This window comes from Natrix helvetica (genome assembly GCF_964273705.1).
Source record: "Natrix helvetica genome assembly, chromosome: 2".
NCBI classification, from domain to species: domain Eukaryota; kingdom Metazoa; phylum Chordata; class Lepidosauria; order Squamata; family Natricidae; genus Natrix; species Natrix helvetica.
In genome coordinates, this window is record NC_138552.1 from 295,386,787 (window position 1) to 295,406,776 (window position 19,990).

Sequence of the window (19,990 nt, forward strand, 5' to 3'; positions counted from 1 at the left end):
GAGCTGAGGGTGATGAAATGCCGCAAGAGACGTCTAGAGAGTCGTTGGAGATCCTCTCGTTCCGAACTTGATCGAACACAGGCACGAGCCCATTTAAGGACGTACCTTGTGGCATTGAGAGTGGCCAAACGCCAATATTGTGCCACTCTCATTGCATCCGCCGAGAACCGCCCTGCCGCCCTGTTTCGGGTGTCCCGCTCCCTCTTGTTTCAGAGGCCGCGGGAGGCCCCTCTACAGGGCAGAGCAGAGGAATTTGGGAAATATCTGCAGGATAAAATCGCTCAAATTCGGAAGGATTGGGTCCCTGTTAGTGGTCCAATGGAGACATCCGTGGCGAGTCTTGAGGAATCGACCTGGGAGGAGTTTGACTTGGTTGCCATCGAGGATTTGGACAGAATGCGTGGACGACTGCGACCCACCACATGTTTATTGGACCCGTGCCCCTCCTGGCTTGTACTGGCATCCTGGGAGGTTACACAAGACTGGCTCCTGGACCTAGTGAACGCCTCGCTGAGCGAGGGGTCTCTCCCGGCCGCCTTGAAAGAGGCGGTGGTGAGACCCTTGCTCAAGAAGCCTTCCCTGGATCCTTTGGAGCTGGCCAATTATCGTCCTGTCTCCAACCTTCCCTTTTTGGCGAAGGTTGTAGAGAGTGTGGTGGCCTACCAGTTTCCACGGCATCTGGAGGAAAATGATTATCTAGACCCGCGCCAGTCCGGCTTCCGCCCCGGTCACAGCACGGAGACGGCCTTGGTCGCGTTGGTGGATGATCTCTGGAGGGCCAGAGATAGAGGTTGTTCCTCTATCCTGGTCCTATTAGACCTCTCGGCGGCTTTTGATACCATCGACCATGGTATCCTGCTGCGCCGGCTGGAGGGGTTGGGGGTCCGGGGCACCGTTTTGCGGTGGTTCGGCTCCTACCTTTCTGGCCGGACGCAGCGTGTGTTGGCAGGGGAGGAGAGGTCGACCCTACGCCCCCTTACTTGTGGGGTGCCACAGGGGTCGGTCCTCTCGCCACTCCTGTTCAACACATATATGAAGCCGCTGGGTGAGATCATCCGTGGTTTCGGGGTGGGATACCATCTGTACGCTGATGATACTCAGCTGTACTTTTCCACCCCGAACCACCCCAACGAGGCCATCGAAGTGATGTCCCGGTGTGTGGAAGCCGTACGGATCTGGATGGATGACAACCGACTCAAACTCAACCCCTCCAAGATGGAGTGGCTATGGGTACCGGCTCCCCGGTTCAGCCAATTAATTCCATCATTGGCCATCGGGGGCATTCAACTTGCCCCCGTGGAGCGGGCGCGCAATTTGGGCGTCCTCCTGGATGCCCGGCTGTCCATGGATGACCATGTGACAGCCGTGGCAAGGGGGGCGTTCCACCAGGTTCGCCTGGTGCGCCAATTGCGCCCCCTACTGGACCGGGACGCCTTACGCACAGTCACTCATGCGCTGGTGACGTCTCGCTTGGACTACTGTAACGCTCTCTACATGGGGCTTCCCTTGAAATGCACCCGGAGGCTACAGTTGGTCCAGAACGCAGCCGCGCGGGTAATTATGGGGAGTACTAGGTACTCCCATGTGACACCATTCCTGCGCGAGCTGCACTGGCTTCCTGTGGTCTATCGGGTGCGTTTCAAGGTTTTGATAACAATCTTTAAAGCGCTCCATGGCTTAGGACCTAGTTACTTGCGGGATCGTATTCTGCCCCATACATCCCTGCGACCAATCCGCTCGCACAGAGAGGGCCTCCTCCAGGTGCCGTCCACCAGACAGTGTCGAGGGGCGGCGCCTAGGAGTAGAGCCTTCTCTGTGGCGGGCCCAGCCCTGTGGAATGACCTCCCCCCGGATATTAGGAATACCTCTGACCTCCGCTCCTTTCGTGTAAAGCTCAAGACCCACCTTTTTCAAGTTGCTGGCCTGGCTCAACTTTGATCCAACTATATCGCTCCTGACGGGTTTTTTATTTGGGGTATTTTAATTGCATTCAATTTATTTAGGGGTTTTTAAACATTGTGTTTTTACTTGTTTTTATCTATCAGTTCACCTCCTCCTTGTATATGTCGTATATATGTCTTGGTATATGTTTTGTTATATGTATGTCGATATATTTATTTCCTATGTTTTGTTGTACACCGCCCCGAGTCCTTCGGGAGAGGGTGCGGCTAAGAAATAAATATTTATTATTATTATTATTAGTTGTTAAGGAAGTCACGTGGTTGTTAAGTGAATCTGGCTTCCCCATGGACTTTCGGTCGTGGGGAGGGGTGGGTGCGAGGATGGAAGGAAATCTCGTAGTCGGTTGGGAGACCGTGGCTGTTGGACACGCCCGGTCACTAGCACCAACCCCCGCAGTCTAGGTGGTCAGGATCTACAGAGCCAGGGCCTGAGGCTGATGTTATGCAATGCAAGGTCCATTGTCAACAAGGCCCCCCTCATTAATGAGTTGATCTCAGAGGGGGAGCTGGACCTTGCAGGGATAACGGAGACCTGGTTGGGCCACGAGGGTGGTTTACCCCTCGTGGAAAATGTGCCCACCGGGCTACCGTGCATTTCATCAGCCGCGGGCCCTGGGTAAGGGTGGTGGGGTGGCGGTAATTATACGGGAGAGTCTGAAATCGAGGGAGTTCACTGTGCCACAGATATCAGGGTGTGAGGCTCTTGGCGTGAAATGGGGCCTAGGGAGGCAGTTGGGCTTGCTGATTGTATACTTGGCTCCTCGCTATGCATCAGCAGCCCTGCCCGAGCTCCTCGAGCTGATCGCAGAGACGGCGGTTGAGACCCCCAAACTTCTGGTTATGGGGGATTTCAACCTGCCGTCGACGGGTGAAGCATCCGAGGTGGCTTGGGAGTTCATGGCTTCCATGACAGCCATGGACCTGACCCAATTAATTCAGGGCCCCACACACGAGGGTGGCCGCACGCTGGCCCTTGTTTTTGTCTCTGGACAGTGGACGAGTGATCTGGGAATAGGGGATTTGGTTATTACACCCCTGTCATGGTCAGATCACTCATCCCTCCAGCTCGACTTCCCTGGCGATACCCCCCACCGCGGGGAGGCGGAACCAGATTGTCCCAGATGGTTCCGCCCCAGGCGCCTGATGGAACCAGATAGGTTCCAGACGGAGCTTGGGCCACTTCCTGTAGCCCTGACCCGCTCCCGAATGGAGGACCTGGTAGCCGCGTGGAATAATGCGACTTCCAGGGCCTTGGACTGGGTTGCGCCTTTGCGGCCTCTCCTGCGGCAACGAACCACCCTGGCCCCTTGGTTTACCGAGGAGCTAAGGGTGATGAAACGCCACAAGTGACGCCTAGAGAGCAGGTGGAGGTCCTCGCACACCGAATCTGACCGAACACAGGTAAGAGCCTATTTACGGACTTACCTTGTGGCACTAAGAGCAGCCAAACATCGACATTCTGCCGCTCTTATTGCGTCCGCAGATAACCGCCCTGCCGCCCTGTTTCTGGTGACCCGCTCCCTTCTACTACAGAGGCCGTGGGAAGCCCCCTTGCAGGGTTGAGCAGAGGAGTTTGGGGAATATCTGCAGGACAAAATCGCTCAGATCCGGAGTGAATGGGCCCCCCTAAGTGGACCGGGGGGGACGTCAGATGCGAGTCTTGAGGGATCACGCTGGGAGGAGTTTGACTCTGTTGCCCCCGAGGATTTGGACAGGTTACGTGGGCGACTGCGAGCCACTACATGTTTATTGGACCCGTGTCCCTCCTGGCTTGTACTGGCATCCTGGGAGGTCACATGAGGCTGGCTCCTGGGCCTAGTGAACGCTTCATTGGGTGAGGGGTCCTTACCGGCCGCCTTGAAAGATGCGGTGGTGAGGCCCTTACTCAAGAAGCCTTCTCTGGACCCAGTGGAGCTAGCTAATTATCGTCCCGTCTCCAACCTTCCCTTCCTAGCGAAGGTTGTGGAGAGTGTGGTGGCTCAGCAGTTCCCACGGCACCTGGAGGAAACCGATTATCTAGACCCGCGCCAGTCCGGTTTCCGGCCGAGGCACAGCACGGAGACGTTGGTCGCGTTGGTGGATGATCTCGGGAGGGCCAGAGATAGGGGTTGTTCCTCTATCCTGGTCCTATTAGATCTATCAGCGGCTTTTGATACCATCGACCATGGTATCCTATTGCGCCGGCTGGAGGGGATGGGAGTGGGGGGCACCGTTTTGCGGTGGTTCTGCTCCTACCTCTCCGACTGGACGCATAGCGTGTTGGCAGGGGAGCAGAGGTCAACCCTGAGGTCACTCATTTGTGGGGTGCCGCAGGGGTCGGTCCTCTCCCCCCTCCTGTTCAACACATATATGAAGCCGCTGGGTGAGATCATCCATGGTTTTGGGGTCGGATACCACCTGTACGCTGATGATACGCAGCTGTACATCTCCACCCCAAACCACCCCAACGAGGCCGTCGAACTGATGTCCCGGTGCTTGGAAGCCGTTCGGGTCTGGATGGGGGACAACAGACTCAGGCTCAACCCCTCCAAGACGGAGTGGCTGTGGCTACCGGCGCCCCGGTTCAACCAGTGGACTCCATCGCTGGCCATTGGGGGCGAGCAACTATCCCCCGTGGAGCGGGCGCGCAATTTGGGCGTCCTCCTAGATGCCCAGCTGTCGATGGATGACCATATGGCAGCCGTGGCGAGGGGGGCGTTCCACCAGGTCCGCCTGGTGCGCCAATTGCGCCCCCTATTGGACCGGGACGCCCTTCGCACAGTCACTCATACGCTGGTGACGTCCCGCCTGGACTACTGTAACACTCTCTACATGGGGCTCCCCTTGAGATGCACCCGAAGACTACAGCTGGTTCAGAATGCAGCCGCGCGGGCTATCATGGGAAGTACGAGATACTCCCACATAACACCTCTCCTGCGCGAGCTGCACTGGCTACCTGTGGTTTTTCGGGTGCGTTTCAAGGTGTTGATTACCATCTTTAAAGCGCTCCATGGCACAGGACCTAGTTACCTGCGGGATCGCATCCTACCTCATACATCCCTGCGACCAATCCGCTCTCATAGAGAGGGACTCCTCCACGTGCCGTCCACCAAGCAATGCCAACGGGCGGCGCCCAGGAGTAGAGCCTTCTCTGTGATGGGCCCAACTCTCTGGAATGCCCTCCCCCCCGATATCAGAACCACTACTGACCTCCGCTCCTTCCGTAAGAAACTCAAGACCCACCTGTTCCAATTAGCTGGCCTAGCCCATTTATAGTCCCACCTTTATCCTCCTGGCAATTATTTTATTTTGCGGTAGTTTTCTAGGGGTAGTTTTTAATGTATTTCTAATTTTTAATTTTAATCGTTATTGTACAGTTTGTATGCTTATTTTTTCACCTCCTCCATCTATATCTATATGTATTTATATTGTGTTTTAATATGACTGTACACCGCCCCGAGTCCCTTTGGAGAGAGGGTGCGGTTTATAAATTAAATAAAAGCAAAGCAAAGCAAACTTTGCTTGTCAGGTCCAGAAATGGGGTTCAGATGACAGCCCCCTCCCCAAGCCACTGCAACCATCATAAATATGACTAGTTGCCAGGTACCTACACTCCTGTGACAAATAATCATGTCGCTTTTTTCAGTGCAGTTGTAACTTCCGTCATTAAGCGGACAGTTTCTACATTGAGGACTGCCCGTGTGCTTAATCCAATAGCAATCTTCAAATATCTCTTATGAGCTTGCACAATGTTAATAGCCCACAGGCTGGCTAAGGAACAAACGTTGGGCTCAATTGTGGTTGTGTAAATTAAAGGCTGTCAATACTCCTGCAGTTTTATCCAAGTTGTCACAGCTGTCTGAACTTGCTGGGGTTTTCAGTCTTTTAACTCCCAACGCCCAGAATTATAACTCCTAAAATAGGCTCCAGAGCCCAGGGGAATGAGTCTTTGGCTGCTCATTTTGCGATAAAGGGTTGATGCATTTGTTGACATTCAGGATGTGCCACTTTCAAAGGGATCATAAACAAGGCAAGCCGCGTGATGCAAAAGTGCACATGTGCAGTTAAGCTCAGCAGGCGATGGTTAAGCACCCTCCAGCTCTGACTTGATGGCTTATTTGTGGCTTCTCAGTGTTGGGAGCGGTAGAGCATGTCATGAGATTTTGGCGAGTTTTTATTTGGCATTTACAAATTCTGGAAACCTTTCTTCCTTACCCTTTTGTGTATTTCAAGTAGTTTACAAACGACTAACATTCTTTTGTGACTTGCTAAAATTCATTGTGGACTTTACTTATGGCCCTTTGATGCTGCTGTGTTAGGTGGTTTGACTCCTTTTGCTTCAATTTTTCTGTCCATTCAATACCAAATGCAAGGAATGTGTAAAGCAAAGATTATTTTCCATGCTCTATAAAGCAAGATTTATAAACGCCAGTTCTTCCCCCTCAAAAGCAGCAGCTTTTTTTACTAACAGGTTATTGTTTTAAGTAAAATCTGCACTTTTGGAGACAACTAGCAGAAAAATCAGATGAAGCTTATTAATAGCAAGGAAAAACTCTGCAAACCCGAGTGTGACAATCTCAACTATTATAGTCATTTCTTCCCTCATTAACAAAATGGAGTTGCATATTTTGCAAGCATATTGTTCTGTGCCAATATAAAATTATATATTGTGGCTAAAATTGTGTTGCTTTGGGAAACTAAAAGCAGATCCCTTTCAGAGAGCTATTGTTTTCCTCCCAAAAGGGAAGCGCCAAGATCAAAATTAAACTAGGCCAAGGACATACAGTACATATAAGCTCTTGAGTTATAACAACTGTAATGGAGCCTGCCCATCAGCAGTGACTCATGACTAAGCTAAATCAAGTCACCCACGCGATGGTGCAGTGGTTGGAATGCAGTATTGCAGGCCGACTCTGCCAACTGCCAGGAAGTTCGATTCTGAATGGCTCAAAGTTGACTCAGCCTTCCAAGGTCAGTAGAATGAGGACCCAGATTGTTGGGGGCAAGAGGCTGACTCTGTAAACCGCTTAGAGGAGGCTGGAAAGCACTGTGAAGCGGTATATAAGTCTAAGTCCTATTGCTATATAATGAACTGGCTTTGGCTTGTGGCAGCTATGGAAACACAAGTTAACCAGATTTGCCAAAAACAAGAAATGCAGGTTTTGACAAAACTGTCATAAAACAGTCACATGATACTGCAGATAGCCATAAATGCCTAACTGCAGGGGGAGAAACCAGTCAGAACTTCGAAACTGGATGGATCTTAAGATTCAGAGTCATGCTGGTAGAGTCGTCCGGAGTTGAGTAATAGCAACTGGATTCCTTTTATTGATTGGAACATTTCACTACTTATCCAATAAGCTTGTCCTGACAAGCTGCAAAATGTTTAAAAGCCAAGAAAAGTCCAGTAGTCGCCAGGATTCAACTTTCAAGGCAACTGGTTCTTGTGGTAGGTGCACCCAACGGTCCAGTGTAATTTCCAACCATCACTAAGTGACCAAACACTACTCTTAACCATATTTTTCAGTGATGATAGAATGAAATAGGTGCTGCAAGACAAGCACCACTATCCTTTCATCACAATGCACTCTTGCTTCTTTCCTGTAGAAATAGGAGTTAAGGCTACCAGAGTGGTGTTGCTAACTCATTACAGAAATTATTCATTCCATTTTGCTGTTCTCCAAGAGTAAAGATCGTGAACAAAACTACTAACGTTTCTCAACTTTGAAACAATTCAATTAGTCATTTAATGAATACCTATATATAAACCTAACTGTAGTGATATAAAGAATTGATCCATCGAGGAAGGCAATGCACCCAAGGATTTTTGCACCATAGTAAACACGATGTCTAGGTAGAATGGTTTCTACAAACAATCAGAAGTATTATCTATCTTGATGTGGGGTGTGTTTTCATAGTTTTAGTATTTATATAACAGAACTAGGAACAGACATTAACAAAGGAGTTACTACTAAATAATGTGCAACAGAAAACTTTATTAGCATTGACACAAACAGTCTAGCAGTTACTGGAAACTTGCATTAACCTTACAATATTAAGCCATTATACTGCTACAGTGCAAACAAATTTTACTGGCAATTTGAAAATTGTTCAAAACATCTAAATGCCTCCTCTCAGACGCAGGACAAGATGGAGAGTGGACTCCTTCTGGATGTTGTAGTCCGAGAGGGTGCGACCATCTTCCAACTGCTTTCCAGCAAAGATCAGCCTCTGTTGGTCTGGAGGAATGCCTTCTTTGTCCTGAATCTTGGCCTTCACATTCTCAATGGTGTCACTGGGTTCCACCTCCAGGGTGATTGTCTTCCCAGTCAGGGTCTTCACAAAGATCTGCATCCCACCCCTCAAACGCAGGACAAGATGGAGAGTGGATTCCTTCTGGATATTGTAGTCCGAGAGGGTGCGACCATCTTCCAACTGCTTTCCAGCAAAGATGAGCCTCTGTTGGTCTGGAGGAATGCCTTCTTTGTCCTGGATCTTGGCCTTCACATTCTCAATGGTATCACTAGGTTCCACCTCCAGGGTAATGGTCTTGCCAGTCAAGGTCTTCACAAAGATCTGCATCCCACCTCTCAGACGCAGGACAAGATGGAGAGTGGATTCCTTCTGGATGTTGTAGTCCGAGAGGGTGCGGCCATCTTCCAACTGCTTTCCAGCAAAGATCAGCCTCTGTTGGTCTGGAGGAATGCCTTCTTTGTCCTGAATCTTGGCCTTCACATTCTCAATGGTGTCACTGGGTTCCACCTCCAGGGTGATTGTCTTCCCAGTCAGGGTCTTCACAAAGATCTGCATCCCACCCCTCAAACGCAGGACAAGATGGAGAGTGGATTCCTTCTGGATATTGTAGTCCGAGAGGGTGCGACCATCTTCCAACTGCTTTCCAGCAAAGATGAGCCTCTGTTGGTCTGGAGGAATGCCTTCTTTGTCCTGGATCTTGGCCTTCACATTCTCAATGGTGTCACTGGGTTCCACCTCCAGGGTAATGGTCTTGCCAGTCAAGGTCTTCACAAAGATCTGCATCCCACCCCTCAGACGCAGGACAAGATGGAGAGTGGATTCCTTCTGGATGTTGTAGTCCGAGAGGGTGCGGCCATCTTCCAACTGCTTTCCAGCAAAGATGAGCCTCTGTTGGTCTGGAGGAATGCCTTCCTTATCCTGGATCTTGGCCTTCACATTCTCAATGGTATCACTAGGTTCCACCTCAAGAGTGATGGTCTTGCCAGTCAAGGTCTTCACAAAGATCTGCATCCCACCTCTCAGACGCAGGACAAGATGGAGGGTAGACTCCTTCTGGATGTTGTAGTCGGAGAGGGTGCGGCCATCTTCCAGCTGCTTGCCGGCAAAGATCAGCCTCTGTTGGTCTGGAGGAATGCCTTCTTTGTCCTGGATCTTGGCCTTCACATTCTCAATGGTGTCACTAGGTTCCACCTCCAGGGTAATGGTCTTGCCAGTCAAGGTCTTCACAAAGATCTGCATCCCACCCCTCAGACGCAGGACAAGATGGAGAGTGGATTCCTTCTGGATGTTGTAGTCCGAGAGGGTGCGGCCATCTTCCAACTGCTTGCCGGCAAAGATCAGCCTCTGTTGGTCTGGAGGAATGCCTTCTTTGTCCTGGATCTTGGCCTTCACATTCTCAATGGTGTCACTAGGTTCCACCTCCAGGGTAATGGTCTTGCCAGTCAAGGTCTTCACAAAGATCTGCATCCCACCTCTCAGACGCAGGACAAGATGGAGAGTGGATTCCTTCTGGATGTTGTAGTCAGAAAGGGTGCGGCCATCTTCTAATTGCTTGCCAGCAAAGATCAGCCTCTGTTGGTCTGGAGGAATGCCTTCTTTGTCCTGGATCTTGGCCTTCACATTCTCAATGGTGTCACTTGGCTCCACCTCCAGGGTAATGGTCTTGCCAGTCAAGGTCTTCACAAAGATCTGCATCCCACCTCTCAGACGCAGGACAAGATGGAGAGTGGATTCCTTCTGGATGTTGTAGTCCGAGAGGGTGCGGCCATCTTCCAACTGCTTGCCGGCAAAGATCAGCCTCTGTTGGTCTGGAGGAATGCCTTCTTTGTCCTGGATCTTGGCCTTCACATTCTCAATGGTGTCACTAGGTTCCACCTCCAGGGTAATGGTCTTGCCAGTCAAGGTCTTCACAAAGATCTGCATCCCACCTCTCAGACGCAGGACAAGATGGAGAGTGGATTCCTTCTGGATGTTGTAGTCAGAAAGGGTGCGGCCATCTTCTAATTGCTTGCCAGCAAAGATCAGCCTCTGTTGGTCTGGAGGAATGCCTTCTTTGTCCTGGATCTTGGCCTTCACATTCTCAATGGTGTCACTTGGCTCCACCTCCAGGGTAATGGTCTTGCCAGTCAAGGTCTTCACAAAGATCTGCATCCCACCTCTCAGACGCAGGACAAGATGGAGAGTGGATTCCTTCTGGATGTTGTAGTCAGAAAGGGTGCGGCCATCTTCTAATTGCTTGCCAGCAAAGATCAGCCTCTGTTGGTCTGGAGGAATGCCTTCTTTGTCCTGGATCTTGGCCTTCACATTCTCAATGGTGTCACTTGGCTCCACCTCCAGGGTAATGGTCTTGCCAGTCAAGGTCTTCACAAAGATCTGCATCCCACCTCTCAGACGCAGGACAAGATGGAGGGTAGACTCCTTCTGGATATTGTAATCGGAGAGGGTGCGGCCATCTTCCAGCTGCTTGCCGGCAAAGATCAGCCTCTGTTGGTCTGGAGGAATGCCTTCCTTATCCTGGATCTTGGCCTTCACATTCTCAATGGTGTCACTTGGCTCCACCTCCAGGGTGATGGTCTTGCCAGTCAAGGTCTTCACAAAGATCTGCATTTTTTATCTGCAATGACATAGCATTAGAAAATTAGAGCTGGCTGCATCAGAATATAAAGTTCTATATATACAGAAAGCTAACTTTACAAAAACACTCAAAAACATATTTTGAGGTAGAAATAAAGCACCCACTTTATTTAATCACCCATATGAATTGCACTGCACTAGATAATATTGTTCCATCTTATACCTAAAAATCCTATCATTAATATGAAATACTATAAGGTATTAAAGTATTAAATAGCTGCCCAGTTCAATTAGAAATTCAAGTTTTGTACTGATTTGAATTTACTGCTGTATTCCTATATTTATAGGCAATATACAATGTATAATTGATGTATAACATTAAAAAAACAAGCACTGCAAGAGTCTCTGCCCCTCAAATTTCCAATGCTATCAAATGAATAATCAAATTGCAACAAAAAATTGTAGCTTATCTTTCCAAAACAGCATCTTATGTAGGGACTTCTAGTCCCCATAAATACTGTATCTGACAACCAATATCCACCAGGCTATCTTGAGGTCCTGTAAACAACTGCAGGGAACTGCTAACTCAGAAAGGTTATCCTGCAGTACCTATTAGCATGTAAATATCGCATTTAACTGTATCAGGAAATAATTCAAAATTGCACCAATGGCATGCAGGTCATAGTTGCAGAGTTTCTAAACTGCCCATTAGGTATTTAATTCTGAGAAGGGCATTAGAAAGCTTATCTTATTAAAGCTCCAGCTTTTGTATTGTTTAACAGGGTTTTATTATCCCTGCATAATAATAGCACACATACAGATAGTCCTCAACTTACAACAGTTCAATTAGTGATTCTTCAAAGACATTAACAGCAATGACAAAGTGGCTTATGATCAGTTTTTACACTAAATAAGGTATAAGGTGTGGCAGCATCCCCATAGTCCTGTGATCAAAGTTCAGATGCTTGGCAACTTAATCATATTAAATTAATGAGTGTTTCAGTGTCCTGAGGTCATGCCCTTTTGGGACCTTCTGACCAGCAAAACCAATGTAGGAAGCTAGATTAAACTTATCAACCACACTCTTAACTTATTTAACAGCAATGATTCACTTAACTGTGGCAAGAAAGATCTTAAAATGGGGCAAATCTTGCTTAAAAAAATGTCTCACTTGGCAACATACATTTCGGGCTCAATTGTACTCCTAAGTATAGGTAGTCCTTGATTTACAAGACCTCATTTAGTGACTGCAGCATTGAAAAAGTGACTTATCACCACTGCAGCAGCCCCAGGGACGTGCTCAAAATTCAGATGCTTTGCTGTGTCAGGTCATCTGATTCCCCCTTTGCGAGGTCGATGGCGAAGCCAGATTCACTTAATAACTGTGGCAAGAAAAAGTCTTGAAATGGGGCAACATCAACCTTTTGTAATCTTCTCAACAAGCAATGCAACAGAGTTGCGCCCAATAGGATGGATGGAGGCGGAGGGGGGGGGGGTGAGAGGGAGGGAGAGAAAGAGGTAGATATAGAGGAGGGAGAGAAAAAAGAGGTAGATATATACATAGAAAGAGGGGGGGCAGAGAGACGCAGGAGGGAGAGAAAGAGGTAGAGATATACATATATACAGATAGACAAGCGGGGGAGAGAGAAGGGTAGAACAAGGTAGAGATTCACATATACACATATATAGAGAGGGGCAGAGAGAGGGAGAGATATTAAGAGGTAGATATACATATAGAGAGAGGCAGAGGGGGGAGGAAGAGACGGGGAGATATATACATATAGAGGGGGAAAGAGACGGAGAGAAAGATCTAGAGCAGTGTTTCTCAACCGTGTCAACTTGAAGATGTGTCTGGACTTCAACTCCCAGAATTCCTCAGCCACCTGGCTGAGGAATTCTGGGAGTTGAAGTCCAGACATCTTTAAGTTGACACGGTTGAGAAACACTGATCTAGAGGGAGGAGGGAAAGAGTTCGAGATACACACACACACACACAGTAGAGAGAGAGAGAGAGACAGACAGACAAAGAGAGGGGAGGAAGGGAAAGAGGTAGATCTACATATACATAGAGAGAGAGAGGTAGAGAGAAATAAAAAGCTCGTAGTCACCATAGGGAACCTTGTAACTTATTTAGTGGGACAAATACCCCTTTAGTGAAGAGATTTACTTTCGAAAGAAAAACACTCCAATCCACCGCCCTTCCCTTCTCCCTCGAATGGGGTTCAGCTACAAATACCTCACCTAATTAACGCAAATAAAGGAGCGCCCAGACCCGGTGGGGGGGAGGCTCACTTACATTCGCCTAGGAGGAAATCCTACCGAGAAGCTGCGCTTATATAGCCTAAGGTGGGACGCGGAGAGGGATCAGGCCGTCGAAATCCATAACTAAGTGAGCGCTAACCCCTTTTCTAAATGTTGATCTCTCGGGCGCCGAAAGCGGCAACTCCGAGCACCACCCGCCGCCCTTCAGCCGCCCCCGCCCCCACCCCGCGGAGCCACCCTATCTCCTCTTCCCGGGATTAGACGGGGCCCACCTCACGGGCCCCGCGCCTCGCCACAATGGCCAACAGTGACGCCACCCCGAGCCCTGTCCGAAAAGGAGCAGCTAAATATCCCGAATAAAGACGGAATATTTTTAAATAATTATTATTAATTATTATTAACAAACTAAAAATTATTCAGAGGAACGTGAATCATAACCTATTCTTCGTCAGCTTACCGCTTCACTCAGGCAGCCAGAAGGAAATAAATAATATGGCGCGGTGACAGCAGATCCGACCTCCAACGACTTTTCTTCTTCGCAACTGTCTGCCCAGCAACACGTCACTACTATTTATAGGGTTCCGTCTTCGTCCTCCCTCCCTTCAGATTCCCTTCGATATCCTTCCGCGCGAGGAAATAGTCCCTTCGGAGAACGCCCTAAAAAGCGGGTTCTGCCTCTCGGTTTCTTCTCATTCGACGAAAAAATAGAAAAATAAAACTAAATTAAACGATATAGGCTTCCCTATTAATACCGGTCTCCGAAGGGATGAAGTGAAGGCAGTGAGGGGAGGAAGGATATCAAGTAGAGATAAAAAGTCCCTTGTCATCGGGAGAATAATTCTACGAAGTTAAGAGGTGGGGCTAAAACGTAGCTGGACCGCCATTGGTGGGAGACAGAAAGAACGGGCCCTGATTGGCTTCCGCAAGATGCAATCGCTAGGAAAGCTCTGGAAAGATCGGGACTCTGCGCCTGGGCGGTTAGCAATGGGGGGAAAGCAACGTCCCAGAGAAGCCCGCCTCTGATTGGTGTGCAGTGAGGTCATTCTTGTTGCTAAGGCCTTCTGTCCCTGAGAAGCAGATTTCGAGAAAGGGCAGGAAGGAAGAAAGGCCTGTTGGCCTGTTGGCGCATGCGTAGAACAACCAACTCGTTGGCGGGGGGTGGGGGATTAGGACTGTTTTGAGGGTCAAAGGGCGGGAAAACGTCTCTGAGGCGTTTAATCACTGATCAAGAGTGAAACAATATAAGGAAAAGGGGGGAAAGTATGCATAAAACACTTTTTTGAGTTAAAAAACAGAGTGCATTTTAGATTCAAGGTGTTTTGTCCCCTTCTGCCATTGCTTTTCTGAAGAGGAAGTTTGACTGCCTTGAGGAGCTTAATTTTGTTCTTTTTCCTATTTCAACATGAAAGTTCCTTTTTTGGAATACCACATATGGTTTTTAAAAAGGCATTAATGTAGAAAAACAAAACAAAAAGGGAAAGGAGTGAGAAAAGGGAAAAGATAAGGAAGAAGAAGGAAAATGAGAAAAAAGGAAAGGAATATGAAAAATGAAAAAATGAGAAGAAAAGGAAGAAAGAAAAGGAAGGAAAAAGAAAGGGGAAAAAGGAAAAATGAAAGGAAGGAAGAGAAATGAGAATGGGAAAAAAAGGAAAAGAAAAAAGAAAAGGAAGGGAAAAGACAGGAAAAATGAGACAAGGAAGGAAGGAAAATGAAAGGGAAAAATGAGAAAGAAAGAAAAAGGGAAAAGGCAAGAAGAAAAAATGAAAGAAAAGGAAGGGAAATGAGAAGGGAAAAATGTGAATGAAGGAGATGAGAAAGGGAAAAAGATGAGAAGGAAAGAAAAAAGAGTGAAGGAAGATTAGAAAGGAAAAAAGACCAAGAAGGAAAGAAAATGAGAAAGAGAAGGAAAAAGAGTGCAAGAATAACACTCCAAAGAGACTTTTCTTAAAATGCCAAGGCACTCATGTGATAAATAGTTTTGGAAGGTCAGAGTCTTCTTATCAACCAGCTTTGGTTTCAAAAAACAAATGGAAGGCAACAACAGAGCTGCTAAAGGTTGTTTTTCTCCTGGTCTGCTCTAGTTCTGTTCCTGGAAAATCCTGTTTTTCCTCTCCTCCAGGAAGAGGGAAGCCTGAGACTGAACTTGTTTGCTTCTTTGGAGGGTTTTATTATTTTTGAAGAGGCAAAAGGCATCTGAAATCCAATCTTGTGTTTATGCTGTTGGCTGCAAGAGTTTCCTCCTTGGATCTCTCCCAAAAATTTGTCCCTCTGCCTGAGGAAAGAGTAGAGAAGAAAACTGTGGTGTAACTATAACTTGTTTTAATATACAGATAATCACCAACTTATGACTGATCACTTAGCAATCATTCAAAGTTACAACAGATCTCCCCAGGCTTCCTTATGACCCAAATTCACATTTTGGGCATTCAATGCCTAGACCGCATTTATGAACCACAAATAACTTTTTTTTCTGGGAAACCAACATTTACTTCTGACAAAAAGCACCCATTGTACACAATGGATTCACTTAATGACTGCTGCAAAAGAGTTTATAAATTGGGCACATTTATGTGGTGATCCACATCATGGCCAGCACAATTTAACAATTGTAATTTGAACTATGAACAGCCTTTGAACTATGGTGCTGGAGAAAACTCCTGCGAGTCTCTTGGATTGAAAGGCAATCAAACTGGTCAGTCCTGGAGGAGATCAACCCTGACTGCTCTTTAGAAGACCAGATCCTGAAGATGAAACTCAAATACTTTGGCCACCTAATGAGAAGGAAGGACTCACTGGAGAAGAGCCTAATGCTGAGAAAGATTAAGGGCAAAAGAAGAATAGAATGAGGTGGCTGGATGGAGTCACTAAAGCAGTAGGCGTGAGCTTATATGGACTCCAGAGGATGGTAGAGGACAGGAAGGCCTGGAGGGGTCGCGATGCGTTGGACACAACTTCGCAACTAACAACAACAGCAACAATTCCAAATTCGAATATGGATATAAGTTAAGGACTACTTTTATAAGCAGAATTACCTTCTGTAACTATTTGAAGTTTACTATTACGCTGGCTATGCTTGTAATAAAGTTTTAATTGATTGATTGAAGTTTGATAGCAAATGGTCTGGGTATCTTTATTGTACCATTTTTTCTAAGAGAACCCCTAAAAGAGAAGTGTTTGAGGGTGGATTAGAAACAACAGTTTGGCTTGGTGAGTGAATATAACCACAATCAGGTGTCCAGTAAAAGCAACAATGATGTCAAAATGATATTTGAACTTTCTTTTGCTCATAGTGCAAGTACATAATTTGCCTCATTTATAGTATGACATCATGATCTATGGGACATCATTTATCTTCCGCAGGTGACCTGACCGTGGAGGCTTTTGAACTATGAGATCTGTACTTGAACACTGTCTTGCTTTTCCATAGTTTACTGAACAAAGTTCAACTGACAGATCGGTGCAAGCTGTTTTGTATAAAGTTCTAAACCAAAACCAAGCTGGACATATTTTGGCTTAGCATGCGGTAGAAACCCATCATATAGGAGGGTCTAGTCTAATGAAAGATATATTAAGTGGAGATTATGGACTTCTTTTCAGCTATAACTGCATTCAAATCATAGGTTAACCAGGTCCTTTAAAGTGGTATTAACTAACTGTATTAACAGTACAACAGAATTGGAAGGGCCCTTGGAGGTCTTCTAGTCCAACCCCTTGCTCAAGCAGGAGAACCTATACCATTCTGGGCAAGTGGCTCTCCAATCATGTCTTGAAAACCTCCAGTGATAACAGAATAACAGAGTTGGAAGGGACCTTGGAGGTCTTCTTGTCCAACTCCCTACTCAAGCAGGAAACTATATACCATTCAGACAAATGGCTGTCCAGTCTCTTTAAAAACTTCAGTGATAGAGCACCCACAACTTCTGAAGGCAAGCTGTTCCACTGATTAATTGTTTTCACTGTCAGGAAATTTCACCTTAGTTCTACGTTGGATTTCTCTTTGTTAAGTTTCCAATCTTTATTTCTTGTCCAGCCCCTCACATCAGAGGTGTTATTCAGCAGGTTCTGACCAGTTCTGGAGAACCAGTAGCGGAAATTTTGAGTAGTTCGGAGAACCGGCAAATACCACCTCTGACTGGCCCTACCCCCATCTATTCTCTGCCTCCTGGGTCCCAGCTGATCAGGAGGGAATGGGTTTTTTCCAGTAACCTTCCCCTGCAGTGGGATGGGAATGGAGATTTTACAGTATCCTTCCCCTGCCATGCCCACAAAGCCACACCCTCCAAACCATGCCACTCCCACCAAGCCACATCCACAGAACAGGTAGTAAAAAAAAAATGAATCCTGCCACTGCTTCACATGTTTTGGAGAATAGTCTGATCCCCTCCCCTGTGAGGTCCCTCAAATATAGGGAGACTTTTAGCAAGTCACCTCTATTCCAGACTGTGAAGATATCTTGATGTCATCATGCAAACGATGGGAATTGGGTTATCTGTTGATGACAGATGCTGATTGCATAGTTTCTGTCATTTGCACAATGAAGTCATGCTGTGCACAACTTCACTTGATTCCCTCCCCCATAGATGCATAGCAAAGCTGCCTTAATTTGTTTTCATCTTGCCTATATTTTTAGTTCAGTGTCTTAATTAAACCCAGCCCACAGTTTGTGATTCAGCATATTTTGCAAGTCTACAAAAAGGGCTGAACCAGCTGAGCTGTTATACAAATCTAACCATTTGGTCTCCATAGATAGTAGAGTAAGTAGACAATTGCATTTTCTGTTCCAAAGTGTCCCCATCCATCTCTACTAAATTTCAGATACTTTTTTACGATAAAGCTGAATCTGCAGTCATTTGCTAAACGGCATGGTTTTAGAAGAATTACCTTCCCTTTGGAAATTTCCCAAGCTTTCCATATTTTCCTAACGACAGAGAAACTGTTAAAGAAAACAAACTACTTGGGTGATCTTTTTAACCAATATTTTTTACATATTATTTTGGAGACACCAGCTGATTAAGCAAGACATCACATGACGATGATGGACTTATGAACTAACTTCCACAGTGGTTGTTAAGCGGGACATCGTGTGACTGCAACTTGTTGATTTTTCCTTTGACTCTTGGTCGGAAGCAAGCAGTGAAGCATGTAAATGGTGGTCATATGTCCACGGGACGCTGCAATGGTCCTAAACACATTGTGAACAGCCTGAGGGTACTCAAGAACCTCCTTCAAAGTAGAAGGCTCCTTCTCAAAGAGATTGACACTATCACATGTACTGAACTACAGGCTACACCCTGGCTGTCTTAATCCAAGAGGGACTTGGATCCCACCAACAACTGAACTAATAGCACAGACAATGTCTAGTTCCTCATGACTCACCATCTCCCACTCAACCCAGATCATACAAGACCTCACTCCTGGTCCATCCGAGTCAATTCAACATGAATCTGAGTAACTTATCAAAAAGGCAAATTATTCCATACAGCAGCCTTGCAGATAATCTTGTGTCCTGTCCCTACCTAGCAGGGACCAAATCAACACAAAAAGAGCCACTGGGCAGTTATCAACAGATGCAATACGAGTGGACAAATCTTAATGGTTCACCACCCTTGATCACCACAATCTAGAATATCATCTATAATATGGGCTCTTACACATATTTAATCAGTTTTGCAATGAGTCTTCCTCTCATAATTCTCCAGTTGTCTCTTCTGGCACTTCATCTCCTGGAGCTACTCAGTAAATTATTTTTTTGTCCTGAGCACAGTGTACAGGGAGAAGGGGTGATGGGATGATGAAGTCCAATGGGCCTGACACCCATCAGTCTCAGGTGGTGATCAAGGTCTTGGTCAAACCACCCACCGGATCCTCAGAGAGAACTCCAGTCTCTGTCTGGAACCCCATAAGATCCATCTAGTGCCTAAGGCAGGCCGATCAAATAAGCTCTGTTTTCCAATAACGGAAGGTGGTACCAGTTACTCTGAAAGTAATCAATGACCTGACCACCACAACAGATGTGTTAATGTCCTCTACTATCATATCACATCACAACTGTCCTAAGACGAAAAACGGATCCAATATGCAACTGATGGTATGCATCAGGTTGTCTATGACTTGAGGCAGGTCCATGGTTACCATAGAGGCCACAAACTTTCGAGCTTCCTTGAATTGACACCACTAGGTTGCAAATTGAAATCCCCAAACATCCAAACCTCAGGGATTGTATTGCCAGTCTGGTACTGACATCCAGTACAGGGGTGAATTGCTACCGGCATTACTGCCAGTTCGGCACGCAAAATATTTTGCATGTGCGCTCACTTTGCTCGCACGCACACCAAACACACACTCTGCATATGTGCACATTTGCAGATAAAAAGGTCTGCGCATGCGCAGAACATTTGAAAACGGGTTTGGGGAAGAGAGCTGACGTTGCGACACACAACGTGCGATCTTGGTACTCCGAGATCACAGATGAATTTCTGCCGCTGGATGGTCCAATTGGACCTAAACTGTCCCACAGAGACGGTGATTGAGAAGGGCACCTCCTGCTGATCTCAGGGACAGAAACACTGCTGAAGTTGGGACAGCTCCAGAACAGGAAGAAAGCGGAAAGAGAAAGTGTGTTGAATTGGTGAGGAAATTTTATTATTAGAGGAAGAGACTTCCCAAGAAAAAAAATTAAGTTAAGATTGAAGACAGAAGACTGTAGGCGGCGAGATTGATCTTCATTGAATTTAGTGTGTTATCCAGTTTCTATTTTTTTTTCATGGATGGAACTTTTGCAGGGGCTCCCTACTTTTTAAACTGAATGGATTAATTCTTTCTTCTTTTTTTCACTTTTGCTTATACCTATGGATTAAAATTCTCCTTTTTTTAAATAATGCTTGATTTGATTGATTGGATTGTTTTTGATCTCCATTTAAGGGTTTTTCTTTCTTTCTTAAGCTTGGAATATAAAGAAG

General features: G+C 46.7%; 1 protein-coding gene across 1 annotated transcript; it reads right to left on the reverse strand.

Annotated features, from left to right (window-relative positions):
- Nucleotides 1-7,916: 7,916 nt before the first annotated feature.
- Nucleotides 7,917-13,643, reverse strand: UBC (ubiquitin C). The gene is made up of 2 exons (XM_081943406.1): nucleotides 13,489-13,643; nucleotides 7,917-10,809 (listed from the first exon to the last, which is right to left on the reverse strand). The coding sequence occupies exon 2, from the start codon at nucleotides 10,800-10,802 to the stop codon at nucleotides 8,061-8,063; it is 2,742 nt and encodes a 913-aa protein (XP_081799532.1). The 5' UTR covers nucleotides 10,803-10,809; nucleotides 13,489-13,643; the 3' UTR covers nucleotides 7,917-8,060.
- Between the last annotated feature and the right edge of the window lie 6,347 nt (nucleotides 13,644-19,990).

Coding starts and splice junctions, on each gene's coding strand:
- UBC (XM_081943406.1), bottom strand. CDS start 10,802: ATGCAGATCTTTGTGAAGACCTTGACTGGCAAGACCATCACCCTGGAG.